This window comes from Frieseomelitta varia, unplaced genomic scaffold, assembly GCF_011392965.1.
Source record: "Frieseomelitta varia isolate USP_RPSP 00005682 unplaced genomic scaffold, Fvar_1.2 scaffold_1011, whole genome shotgun sequence".
Classification (NCBI taxonomy): Eukaryota; Metazoa; Arthropoda; class Insecta; order Hymenoptera; family Apidae; genus Frieseomelitta; species Frieseomelitta varia.
In genome coordinates, this window is record NW_025108653.1 from 40,620 (window position 1) to 54,605 (window position 13,986).

Here is a 13,986-nt window from a genome sequence, read left to right on the forward strand (position 1 = left end):
GAAGTGATTCGCTCTTGAATCCTCCATATATAGCTCCTCCTCCAACGAGGTGACGTTGTGCAATTTATAGTTCCTCGTTTGTTAGGTCTTTTTGAATACTTTCTTTCTAGAGTTTCTGTTTAGCCTCCACGATTAATTGTTTGAACTTTTCTTTCTTTTTCCTTTGCATAAATCCTTGCTACCTAAATCGTTTTGGATATTCTCGTTTCACGATTGATCTCGTTCGTCAATTACCGAACCATAATTTAATATTATACTTTCAGACTGAAAGTCAAAAGTCTCGTAGAAAATTTCATTTGCAACGACCCGATGCACCCGGTGCACTCTGGAATTATTTTTAGAGATGGAGGTCATATTTAGAGAGTAAATGAAAGATTTATTGATCGCTCGCGAGGATTACCGGGGTTTGTGAAAAAAAATCAGATTAGAAGCGGGCTCGTTTATTTGCAGAACGACGATCTGGTCTTCGATCAGGATGGCAAGCAGTCTTTTGGCGAAGCTCCTCTGATAGAAACGCGCCAGCATGACTCCCTCTTTCATAGGATAAAGAGGGGATTCTATGATTTTTTTGGCCCAGCTGAATCGGCAAGCACTACTACCGAGGCTTCAGGTAGCGTATGATATTTCATATGTGTCAATATCTAAGGATAAAAACATAGTGAAGGTAGGTTTAGATGTAGTGTTTGAGCGTGCATAATAAGTCAACTGCCTCTTCTATGTATTTGTCTCAATTATCAAATAGTCAGCTGCATCTAAACCTGCTCACTATACTCTCATCTTGTTTGGAAATTTGGCTCGTTAAATTTGGCAGATTTTTCAACGCGCTGTCATTGAAATGAGGCACATGTACCTTCGTTGTATGAGAAAATGAGAAAATCTTATTATAAATCTAACAACGCTAGTGAATTCTTCTTTATCAATCATTATTGAAATTGTTCTATTTAACCTTTCGCAGAATCTGCGGACGACAACGCGGACAATGAGCTGAACAACGCTCCCCCAATTGAGCCAGACGGGGAAAAAGGGCCTCAAGCGTCTGGTGTAAAGGCTCCTGCAAATTTAGAAAGATTGACCCGCAATAGTGCGGAGGAATACGACGAAGCTGACGAGGTTGGTGTTCAGAAACACTAAATCAGTACTAGGGATATAGTTTTAATAATATCATTATATGAAAGACGTTTAGACTTGTAGACGAATGGTGATTAGAACACCTAATTTCAGTTAGAACACTAACTTACAACATCTAGACTAATAGTGACCCTAATATTTTAGTCATCCTAATAATAATAATCCTAATATTCTAGTCACCTTAAATTAATACTGATCCTAACATTCTAATGATCTCAAATTAATAGTGATTCTAATATTTTAGTGATTCTAAATTAATACTGACTCTGAAATTAATTGCGATTCTAATACTTTAGTGATCCTAAATTAATACTGATCCTGAAATTAATTGCGATTTTAATGCTTTAGTGATCCTAAATTAATACTGATCCTAATAATCTAGTGATTGTAATATTCTGGTGATTTTAAATTAATAATGATCCTGGAAATCTAGTAATTATAATATTCTAGTGGTCTTAAGTTAGTACTGATCTTAATATTCCAGTGATCTTTAATCAGTGATCTTAAATCAGTGATCCTAATATTTTAGTGATCCTAAATTAATACTGATCTTAATATTTTAATGATCCTAAATTAATACTGATCTTAATATTTTAGTGATCCTAGATTAGTAGTGGCCCTAATATTCTGATGATCCTAAATTAATAGTGATTCTAATATTTTAGTGGCCCTAAATTAATACTGATACTAAAATTAATTGTGATTCTAATACTTTAGTGATCCTAAGTTAATATTGATCCTGAAATTAATTGTGATTCTAATACTTTAGTGATCCTAAATTAATAATGATCCTAATAATCTAGTGATTATAATATTCTAGTGATCTGAAATTAGTACTAATTCTAATATTCCAGTGATCTTTAATTAGTGATCCTAATATTTTAGTGATCCTAAATTAATATTGGTCTTAATGTTTTAGTGATCCTAGATTAGTAGTGGCCCTAATATTCTGATGATCTTAAATTAATAGTGATCCTAATATTCTTGTCATCCTAGATTAATAGTGACCCTAATATTTTAGTCATCCTGGATTAATAATACTCCTAATATCCTAGTCATCTTAAATTAATACTGATCCTAATATTCTAATGATCCTAAATTAATAGTGATTCTAATATTTTAGTGATCCTAAATTAATACTGATACTGAAATTAATTGTGATTCTAATACTTTAGTGATCCTAAGTTAATACTGATCCTGAAATTAATTGTGATTCTAATACTTTAGTGATCCTAAATTAATAATGATCCTAATAATCTAGTGATTATAATATTCTAGTGATCTGAAGTTAGTACTGATTCTAATATTCCAGTGATCTTTAATTAGGGATCCTAATATTTTAGTGATCCTAAATTAATATTGGTCTTAATGTTTTAGTGATCCTAGATTAGTAGTGGCCCTAATATTCTGATGATCTTAAATTAATAGTGATCCTAATATTCTTGTTATCCTAAATTAATAGTGACCCTAATATTTTAGTCATGCTGGATTGATAATACTCCTAATATCCTAGTCATCTTAAATTAATACTGATCCTAATATTCTAATGATCCTAAATTAATAGTGATTCTAATATTTTAGTGATCCTAAATTAATACTGATACTGAAATTAATTGTGATTCTAATACTTTAGTGATCCTAAGTTAATACTGATCCTGAAATTAATTGTGATTCTAATACTTTAGTGATCCTAAATTAATAATGATCCTAATAATCTAGTGATTATAATATTCTAGTGATCTGAAGTTAGTACTGATTCTAATATTCCAGTGATCCTAAATTAATACTGATCTTAATATGCTAAAATAACACTGATCTTAATATTTTAGCGATCCTAATATTCTAGTGATCTTAAACTAATGGCGATCCTAATATTCCAATGATTCTAGATCGATAGATTAATAGATTCTAATTATTGACAGAACAACGAGGTTGGAAATGCTGCCGAGGCACGAAAGGAGCCAGTGAATTTCGGCAACACCGATGACGAAGAGCTGGCTGGATCCGGAGAAAACGAAGGCAGCGCATTCGACGCAGACAAAACACCTCTACATTACGTACCTAGCAGAAAAGAAAGAAGTAGGCTAACTTTTGTAGTAGACCTTTTCGATTCATCGGATATTGTTGATATTCTGAATTTCGTGTTTATAACTTCGAACGTCCCTTTGCAGAGTACTACAGAATAACGTTGACTGTTGGAGAACCGTACAGGAGAGAATATGCTGACAGGAGTAGCAGAGAGTATAAGGAACTGAGTGGTAACCTGACGCAACAGCTCGAAGAGCTGCTGAACCGGGACATTCCAAATGAAAGTCACCATGTCAACGTTGTGAAAATATCGTGAGTCTAATGTTACAGTGTGCCCCTGTGTAGTCCGTTCCTTTAGTTAATCTCGAGGAGCTTTGGTTTCACGAGAAACCTAAATCCTTGCCAAATTATGGCATTGCATATACTAATCAACCATACTGGCAAGCACCACAGTGTCAACGTGCAATTTATCTTTCTTTTATCATTACTCTGGTTTTTTTCGTAAAGAGGATTTTTACAAAGGAGGAAATAGAAACGACTCGCACGTTTACATCTCAGTTTTAATATCTTTTGAGAAACTTTCAAACTTCTCGATCGAGAAGATGGATGACAGTTGTCTGGGAATTAATAAATAGCAGAAATCCTCTTTGGAAGTAGAGAAGTTGCATACAGCGAGGCCGAATCAAAGTGACTCGGCGCGCTAACAACATCCTCTTTGATGTTCAGGCCAACGTCCGCCGACAGCTTCACGTCACAAGTTACTCTAGACATCGGTTCGACGTTCGCGGACGAATCCGAGATGCAGCACATCATCGAGAACCAACTGCAGTACCACTCGTTGGGCAACGTCCAAGTACGTCCTGACGAGTTTTTCTTCAGAAGAGCCCAAGGTAACTTGTTCTCGCCGCGGTGACGTGGGGAATGATCGATTCCTCCTCGAAGACCATTCACCAACTGAACATGATCATAGCGGGAAAAGAAAGAAATCTCTTCCCGAGATAAAGATGGATGATCTATCTAAATGTTGGGGATCTACTTGGAAGAGTCGGTCAATTCAATTTTCATACGCACGCTACTGTTCGAAAGCCTTTTTTCATCTCTTCAGTCATTCGATAATTCAGTATTGGATAATAATAAAGATTGTCGTGTTACACGTATTTCATAGGTCTTCTTTCTTATGTAAAATACTATTTGTTGTGTCGGACTATTTGTTGTGTTCCAAGAGTTTTTGAACAGCCGTGTATGTAGTTTTGCATGCCTCTTCGCTGTATTTGAAATTAGGCTCGTACGTTCTCATATTTTCGTTCTTTTGTCTTCTTTTGTTGCATCCTTTTGTCCACCTGACGCACAACAATTACACACGCACACACACACGAAACACGCAATTAGTCGGGGGAAGTATTGACGTGCCAGAGTGCGATCAGTCGACCGAGTTGACGTGTAGAGATGGCGAATGCGTGCCGCTAGAAGGACGCTGCGACGGTGTTCCAAACTGCAAGGATGGTTCTGACGAGGAGGGTTGCCCCGAAACGACAACGCGTAAGTATCAATGAAAATTCATCAATGGAGCGTTTTGTAAATACGCTTAGACGCTCTCTCCACAGCGTTATAATATAAATATAATCATATTTATAATCATTCGACTTCATTCCGGCGGATGCTCCATTGTATAATTAATTCGTCGTAGTTAAATCATTGCATGCCAGATTCATGCTCGTTATTCCTCTTTATTCATAGCTCTCATTCTCTCGTCGGAAACCCGATAGACAAATTGTCACTTCAGCCATCGCATATGTATATCTGTTCTTTCTTTTTATGTTTATAATTTATACTCGGTCACGTTAACCGCCGCATGGTATCACGTCATTTCTCCCCAATCACCGAACCCGACAGACGTCGAGGGCGTCACAGAGGTCCACAAAGAATTCCAAGAACCCGAGAGGAACCTGATAACGCAGACGAACGTTGCGACCGTCGCGAAAGAAAGCGACACGAGAGCATCGAGCAAGTGTCGCGCCGACGACACGGTCCGTTGTAGCGACGGAAGTCGTTACATCTGCTCTGTGCAGCAGTGTGACGGCGTCAAGGACTGTGACGACGGCGATGACGAGAACGGTTGCCCCCATCCAGGTATACGCCATGTCTTCCAATCACGTAGATAATTGCTTGTACATAGATTAACTATGCTTGCAACCAAATGTGCATATATATATATATATATACTTGGTCTTGATCATCTTCACCTCCACTTTCTCCCAGTTCCTAGGTGATTGAAATGTAAGAAATTGATTGATCTTCCAGGCTGCAGTCCCGGCGAATTCGCCTGCGACGTGTCCAGGTGCATCTTGGAGTCTCAGAGGTGCAACTTCGTTCAGGAGTGTGACGATGGGAGCGACGAACATGACTGCAGCTATCCTGGCAAGTCAATTTTTATCTTATTTACTTTTTATTAACTCGTTGCCATTGTTTCATCATTGGTGTTATTCTTTTTTCCATTTCGCAAAGATTATTCCACGATCAGTGTGTTGCACTTACTAACCGACAACAGGGTATAGAAAGTACAGTCTTACCTCTTTACCGACCGTAACGACTAACCGTCGGTGATCTAGTTACCGACTAACGATTACCTTACCGACAAATCGACGCGGTTTTCGTGGAATTTGGATCTGTTTTATCGACTGATCGAATCGATCAGCTCTCCAATTTTCGATTCTGGGTCAAGTTACAGACGAGTTGATCATTTTGCCTTCGTCTGGCGACTAACTGCATGATTGTAAATTGATATCGATGTCGGCTCGTCGGGGCCCTCGCAAAGACGAAAGACGAGCAAGAACGTGCCGATTTTTCACTGCGGAAAGAGGGTCAGGTGGAAGTCGCGACCAGGATGTACCTGCTGAATATTCAAAAATCTCGAGTGCTTCTCCCTCTTCCGCTTTGTTTTACCGCGCTTTTTTTTCGAGAGGCGAAATGATTACGTGAAGCTGGAACCTCGGCTCGCGAATTTCTTGCCCGTCATTGGGGAATTAGATCCAGATCGAACAACAAGTTGATCGAAACAATTGAATCGAAAGAAGAGCGAGGAGAAGATCCATGTATTCCACAAGCAACACTTGCTAACTCGTAATTCAATTCAATTTGATAAATTCGAACTACTTCCAACGATTGTTCCTGATGAAGAAAACGTGTTCTTCCAATGAAGAAAATGAGGTCAATTTTATGCATCTGCATATGCGTGAATTGAATTTTTGACAACTTTTCAGCGAAACAATGCGAACGCCCATGGTTTCAATTCAATCATATATTTATTGGGATTTGTAGGGCTGGAGGAGCTTGCGTCTTAAAGAAGACGACGGGTGTTTTCATTCGCATTGAGCTAGTTCTCCGCTCTTCATCTAACCCTCCCCTCCCCTCCCCTTAACATTTAACGACAACTCCAAACCAGCGAATCTCGAGTACCAATTTCACAAGCTTACACAAGTAGGCAACTGGGGAAAGGCCGAATCTTCTCAAGTTTCTCGATCAGAGCCGCGGTTAATGGAGAGTGCGTCAGATACGCGAAGTCTAGAAACGCAACAAAGGATATTAAATTCCCTGTTTGAAAGAGAAATGGGGAGGGAAATACTGTGTGCAAGTAGGCCAGACCGCGACAGAACAATGAGTCCTACGGTTGATAAGCCCTTTATAGGAGACTTTTTCCTTGTCGTATATTGGAAATTTATTTACAAGATAGTCGCGTGAAGTCAGGTTATCGTAATGTTTGCAAATGATCACTTTGTTTGGCGTGAAATTTTATGTTTCTCCGACCAGTGTGGCAACTGGAATGGAATGTGAGTGGAAACTTGTTTCATTTATTAAACGTAATACTTTGCTTTCTAAACGTTGCAATTTTCCCATAATTGCGTAAAAAAGTCATCGCATGTTAGAAAAATATAAAATTCCATGGCAAATAAAATGATCGTTTGCAAACGCCTGCGCCATTAGTGCATCATTAATTTAAAGAGCATTGCCAGTTAGAACAAGTATATTTTCAATCGTCAGGGAAATAATTTTCTCCGCTGTTTTACAAACTTTCGTGAAAGAAGTACGAAATTTAATTAATATATATCGGTAAATAAATAAAAAAATAAATAATACGAATGATATCGTATAACGCGAAATATATATTTATATGTCTGTTTTAACTATCAGTAAAATTTTTCCTTAACATTTTTAGAAGGGATGTTCGAACTGTCAGCTTAATTTACTTCGCTGTTGTTAGATTTAAAGGGAATAGTCGATCGTAAAGGACTTGAAAGATTTTCGGAAAAATTCACACGATGAAACCTTGCTACCTCGTGCCCTTTTTCGTCTGATTATGCATTTTTTTTTTTTTTTCTTCGAGTTGAACAAAGTTCTTCCTGGTTGAACGAGGTCGATGAGAGACAGGGATAGACAGACATCTGTTATAAATATCCGCGGACACGCAGCCCGCCGCTTTTACTTGCTTCCAGTAATCGCGATGTGCATGCTTAATCAATATTCAAGTATTCAACCGTTAGGGGACCATCGACCTTATCCCTTTCATTACTAGCGATGGGTATTCGAAATGTTGAGATTCCCATTTTTCGTCATCCAGTTCTAGTATTTTTCGTCATCCAATTCTAATATTCGAATTTAGTATTCGAATAATCTAATATTCGTTAGTATTTTTCTAGTATTTTTCGTCATCCAATTTTTCGTCATCCAATTCTAATATTCGAATTTCAATGAAATGTAGGAAAAGGAAAATTATTTTGTGCTTTTAGGGAATTTTACGCAGTTCTTACATAGTTGTACGTAATTTTTGGCAGTTTTACGTAGTTCCTCTTAATTTTGCGTAACTCTCCTTAGTTTCGATAATTCTGCGCAGTTTTTCACAAGATTTCTGTAATTTTCTGCAAACTTCCGCAATTTTTTCTGCTGTTGCTAGTTTCTCGCGGTTTTTATGTAATTTTCCTTAGTTTCCACAGTTCTTTTTTTTATAGTTCTACGCAGATTTTCGCAGTTTCTCTGAAATTTTCGCAATTTCTCGCAGTCTTTACGTACGTCTTCCATAATTTTATACCGTTTCATCATAGTTTTCACCAGTCTGCTGCTGTTTGCTCGGCAGTTTTGCATAGTTCTCAGCAGGTCTTCCGCGCCTAAAAATAGAAACTTATAAATTTTCGATTATAAGTTAAACTTTCAAATGTATGTTTTTCAATTACAAATTAAATTTCCAAATATATATTTTAATAAACTTTAATAAATATATAATTATATATTTACAATTTATAATTCTATTAAATATATAACTTTAATAAATATAATTATAAAACTTTTAAATATATACATATTTTTCGTTACGAATTGAAAAGTGAAGTATCACGTTGGGGTGGCTTTAAGAAAGAAAGAAAAAAAAAAAGAAAAACAAACAGACAGCCCTTGATCACACTCGCGGTAACACATTTGCGTTTGTGCCCATCGCTACTCGATGACCCTAGGCCCTCGCCCCCTCCCTTCCACCCTCCGTTCACCACGGTGGATAGGAATGCGCATAACCACTTTCGTGTCCCCCCCCCTGGTTGCTTCCGCGATATGCCAACTCCGACAATTATGTGAGTCTCGGTGAACAGGATGAACCGAACGTCGTCAGAAGCCAGGAAACCAGGCTCTGGTATGGCTGGCAAGTCTAAACCGAGGGGGAAAGTGGGGAGGGAGCGGATAAATTCTACGTTAGGCTAGTACATAGTAGGTGGAACGACATCACGCTAGGCACTGCCACGACAAACGTCAGCCCCCGCTGTCCCAGGACATTATTCAGGTGCGTCCTCCTCTCTCGACCTGTTATACATCGTGATGCAAAAAAAAAAAAAAAAAAAGAAGAAGAAGAAGAAAAAAAAGAAACGATCCCTGCGTGTCATCACTGTTTGGCTGTTTGGATTTCTCTGAATTTCGCGTACTGGGGTACATTTTTGTAGCCCTCCCGCTTATCAATCGATAATGAAATGAGACAGCCTTGAATGTCGGTCGCAGTTTCGAGTTCGACGAAAACGTGTGTAGTTTTTTTTTTTCTTTTTCAATTTTTGTTAGCTTGACGATCGTCTTCTTGCGATGTATTTATTAATGACGTGAAAACAAGGTTCATCGTGTTCGCCAAAATGAACTCGTTTATATTTTATGATTTATGTGTAGTTTGCACGATGCGGAATCTACCACTCAGCTAGCGATTTTTCGTTCGTGTAACAGGAGTTTAGGTTCGAATAGGTAAAATTATATAATATTATAAATTATAATTTATATAATATTATAATTATTATATAATACTATATAAAAATTATAAAATAAAATTTATTATTATAAATAAATTATAATTACAAAATTTATCATATAGTATCTAGCGGATGGAGCAATTTTCTATTAATAAATCCCGTTTCTTTGGTTACGTTCTAAAAAAGAAAAAAGAAACACACAGAAAAATCTGTGTAGTGTCACACAATTTTTCGATTAAAAAATAATTAACGATGAATAATAATATTCCAAAAATCCAAGAGAACGAATTCAACATCGTTCTCGATCCAAAGTGAAAATAACGATTGTTCTTATCTAAACAGCTCTCGAGTTGAGGGCCAAGAACTGGCAGAAATAGCAATGGAAAGTGTTTTTCGAACAGCCGTGTATCGCATCAACGCGAAAATTACGAAAATATCCATTTTCGAAGTCGTTAGACTTGAATTTAGGCGCGAGTTACACACGTCACATGAAAGGATTTCCCAATAAAACAAGATTTATCGGTTCAACTTTCGAGAATTCGAGAGCGATTCGATCACCTGTTACAGCTGGATCAGAGCCAGTATCAATACGGTTGTAGTATAATTTCTTGAAGGCTGTCTCAACAAACTTGACTATCTATTAACATTCTCAGAATAGTTGAACGGTTATTCCATTATAAATATCCTTCGCGAGATAACAGTGTTTAATTTAGAATCGAATGATTTACAGGCGTGACTCTTTTTTGGACCAATCTGTTTCGGTGTGATTCTGCTTGCAACGTTTGCAATGATAAGTTTGCTTTAATGAGATATGTAAGTGAATTGTAAGTACGAAAGGATTGAAATGGGGTTTAAATCTTTTTAATATAATATAATGTATTTAATCTATATAGTCTATATTATACATATATAATCTTTTAATATAATATAATATAATATAACATAATATAATACAATATAATACAATATAATACAATATAACATAAAATAAAACAATATAATACAATACAATACAATATAACATAAAATAAAACAATATAATACAATACAATACAATACAATACAATACAATACAATACAATACAATATAATATAATATAACATAATATAATATAATATAATATAATATAATATAATACAATATAATACAATATAATACAATACAATACAATACAATACAATACAATATAATATAACATAACATAACATAATATAATATAATACAATATAATACAATACAATACAATACAATACAATACAATACAATACAATACAATATAATACAATACAATACAATACAATACAATATAATATAATATAATACAATATAATATAGTATAATATATAATAATATAATATCTTTTTAATTTAATATAATCTGGTATAGTCCGCGATTGTCTTCCAACAATTAATAATTGTTAATTTCTCTTACTTGTGGATTGATTTGTGACGTGATGTTATTTGAAATAATTTACTCAAATGATTGTCCGAAGGAGGCGCACCGAGGGACTATAATTCATCGTGTAATTATAAATATTGGAATTTCTGAAAGTTTCGTAAAATTAAAATGAGATTTTAAAAACGCAGTAAATTTGAATAATTATAAAATTCATAACGTTCAAAATTGCATGATACACGGAACCCGTAGCTTTTAGTTTCCTCTAATAATTTATAAAGTGAACGTTTAGTTATGAATATTCGAAAAATTTTAGCGCGGGTGGAGAAGGGAAGATAGTTTCGAACGCGAAAACACTGTTGTTGGCCTGATATCTCGAGTTTAATTTAACATTACAATCGCGCGTAATTTCAACATTCGACAATAGTATTTTCAAACGTAAAGCATCGAATAAACTTGGAGCGCAAAGAATCGATCTTCGACCTGCGTGATTCGAAATTATTTTCCATAAAATTTTCACGTCTCCTCGCCCGTTCAATTAGCGTAACAATAATCGTTCTTTGGGACTCTAAATTCGACCGGGGCCTTGGTTATCCTTGTTCTCCACGTTTATCCGTGTTTCAACAAAGATCCTTCGACAATTCGAAAGCAAAAAAGGCATTTTTACTCGTCGGCGAATGAAAATGCAGACGGTTTATTGACAGAATAAGCATATGCAAATGTGTCGCGAATGGTCGGCCAGCGTGATTTGTCTGAAAACTTCCTGCGCCCCGTGGTCGTTCGTTCCGCCTGTAAATCACGTCACGAATTTCACCAGCGTCGCGTGATCCTTGATCGATAAATTAACGAGCCACTTAGCTTCCCGGGGGAGGAAAATTTGAATGTCTCCCCGTATTCTCTTTTTTTTTTTTTTTTTCTTCGCGAACATGCCGCGAGTCACTTTTGCCCCAGTTCTTCTTAAACATACGAATTTTTCTTATCTTCTGAATTTGACCAAAGCTTCGTCTAGATATGTTTCAGATGTAGATTGCTATCTTTTTTCTTTTTTTATTTTTTAATGGAAATTTTTTTGTTCTCGTGATTATATTTTGATTTGATTAGAAACAAAGAGATGAATATTAAATATTAATTGAACAAATAAATTACTATGAATGAATACTATGAGTACTATGAATGTTTGAACAAGTAAATTACTATGGCAATGTTTCACGTGTTTAAAGGATTTATTGGCCAATTTAACAAGAAGCATCTGGAAAATTTTCCATCGTCTTCGAACCTGATTCTAACTTTTAACGGAAAGAGAATTTGTACGTTTAACGTTAAAAAAAAAATCCTCTCGATTCTCAAGTTTTTGATTAGTTTCCGTGATTTTTTTTCTCGATGGTAGGTACTTTTTTTTGTGACTTATCGATTGGTTGCGTAAGAGATAATTAGCTTGTCGCGTGTTATCGTCTGATAAGAGATCCGGGAGGCTGTTAAATAATTTCTGGTCGGATTTCGGCGAGCCACGAAATTTCGTGGACGATGTCAGTTTCCGCGCGAACGAGCCTCGTATGCGCCTTGAGCTTATTTCATAAATAATCAAGACTAAAGATAATGGCACGGTCATCGAGGCCAGTACGCTGATAGTATCTGTTATCAAACTGCGACACGTCGTGAAATAAATAGCGTTAATAATAATTATAATCAAAGACTTTGCCTGTCAAAACACAAATATTCAATATAGATAACATAATATAAATATTTTGCATTATTGTATGCAAGTTTACAGCGGAAAATTTTAGGAAATTCTTCGTACCTGTTCAACACTCGGGATTATTCGAAGGCTTGTCAGTTTATTTCACGAATAACTTTCTAAATAGCTATTTAGTCATTTTTAGATATTTATATCTGTATCTGCATAATGCTAGAGATAAAGATAATTATTCGCAGTCACGTACATGTTCGTAAAGTTCTCCCCATTTTCAACGTTCCTTTAAAAAATTCTCCCCGCTGTTTTAATAAAATTTTCCCCGAAAATTGTAAAAATTTACGAAAAATTTAAAGCTCTAAAATTGTTTCAAAGAAAATTCTTTTTGCCCCTTTCGTAAATCCTTTTCCTCTGTTCCCCCTTTATTCTTAATGCTTATGTTTAAAAACCACGAAGGAAAAGCATCTCTGCAACGACACTGAAACCGAGCCTCGGAGCTGGCGTGCCTTCGTCGTGGATATTTCTTTCCCAACCTGTTCAGATTAAACGATTCGGGGTCGCGCAGCCGCGTGGGGCGGGTCGTAATTCTGCCGGTCGTGTTCGTATTGTCGTAAATTACAAAAAAGCCGGAGAATTGTTGCCGCGAAATAACCACCCGACCAACAGCCACCACTACCAACATCCTCAAACCACCACCACCGTGTCGTTTCATCCCCATTTTCGTCGTCTCGTGTCGTCGTTGTATTGTCGTATTGTCGAGCACATCATACAGCGCGCGGTGTCTGTCCAATGATAATCCAGCGAGAGAAAACTCTCGATGATTGTCCAAAGTCACGTGAAATCAATGAATTTTTCTCACCCAACGATCGATATCATTTCTACACATGATTCTTTTCCTTTTGAATTATTCTTGCGTAAGTTCCATTGTCGAAAATTTCTCTTCAACTTTGATTGCAAAGTATCGAAACAGGCAATAATTTGATTTCAGAAAGAACGATACATGTGACGCAAGAGTCAGGCGAACAGTTTCATTCTGCTGGCTGATGATTTACGTTGCACCAGCTACGATTTTTGTCCTAGATGCTAGATTGCTGAGAAACAGTCCACCCGTGCCGTTATTCCGATGTGTACATGCATCCAGCGCAGTCAGAGTTACGAAACGGATGGTTCACGAGGGGGTGGTTGTTGGGAGGGAAAACGGTGGTTCGTTACCGAGTGTTGGACCCCTTAAGTGTGGCAACAGCCACGGTAACGCCTACCAATCTGCCCCGTTTGTCCCCCGGAAACCAAGCTGCACCAACACCAGCACCCGCCGCCTCCTCCTCGCGCGAAGCTTAATTCTCCTCGTGGCTCGAGAAATGAAGCTTAAAGCCGAAAATGAATTCTAAAAAGCGCGGCTGATGAAAGTGTGGTTGGTTGGTTGTTTGGTCGGGGGTGGCTACCACCCCCGATGGGGGGATGACTGTCGTAAATCT

At 36.8% G+C, this 13,986-nt stretch overlaps 1 protein-coding gene across 22 annotated transcripts in view; it reads left to right on the plus strand.

Annotated features, from left to right (window-relative positions):
• Positions 1-454: 454 nt before the first annotated feature.
• Positions 455-13,986, plus strand: part of LOC122533726 (basement membrane-specific heparan sulfate proteoglycan core protein) — a 112,524-nt gene continuing 98,992 nt past the window's right edge. For 21 of the 22 annotated variants that reach the window (XM_043665398.1, XM_043663759.1, XM_043664343.1 and 18 more), the window contains exons 1-8: positions 455-610; positions 956-1,110; positions 3,051-3,207; positions 3,300-3,468; positions 3,883-4,046; positions 4,546-4,695; positions 5,050-5,286; positions 5,458-5,574. In XM_043665398.1, the coding sequence (XP_043521333.1) occupies positions 3,956-4,046; positions 4,546-4,695; positions 5,050-5,286; positions 5,458-5,574 (595 nt within the window). In that variant the 5' untranslated portion in view covers positions 455-610; positions 956-1,110; positions 3,051-3,207; positions 3,300-3,468; positions 3,883-3,955. The remainder of the gene's footprint in view (positions 611-955; positions 1,111-3,050; positions 3,208-3,299; positions 3,469-3,882; positions 4,047-4,545; positions 4,696-5,049; positions 5,287-5,457; positions 5,575-13,986) is intronic. The other variant, XM_043664584.1, reaches the window with a different exon arrangement.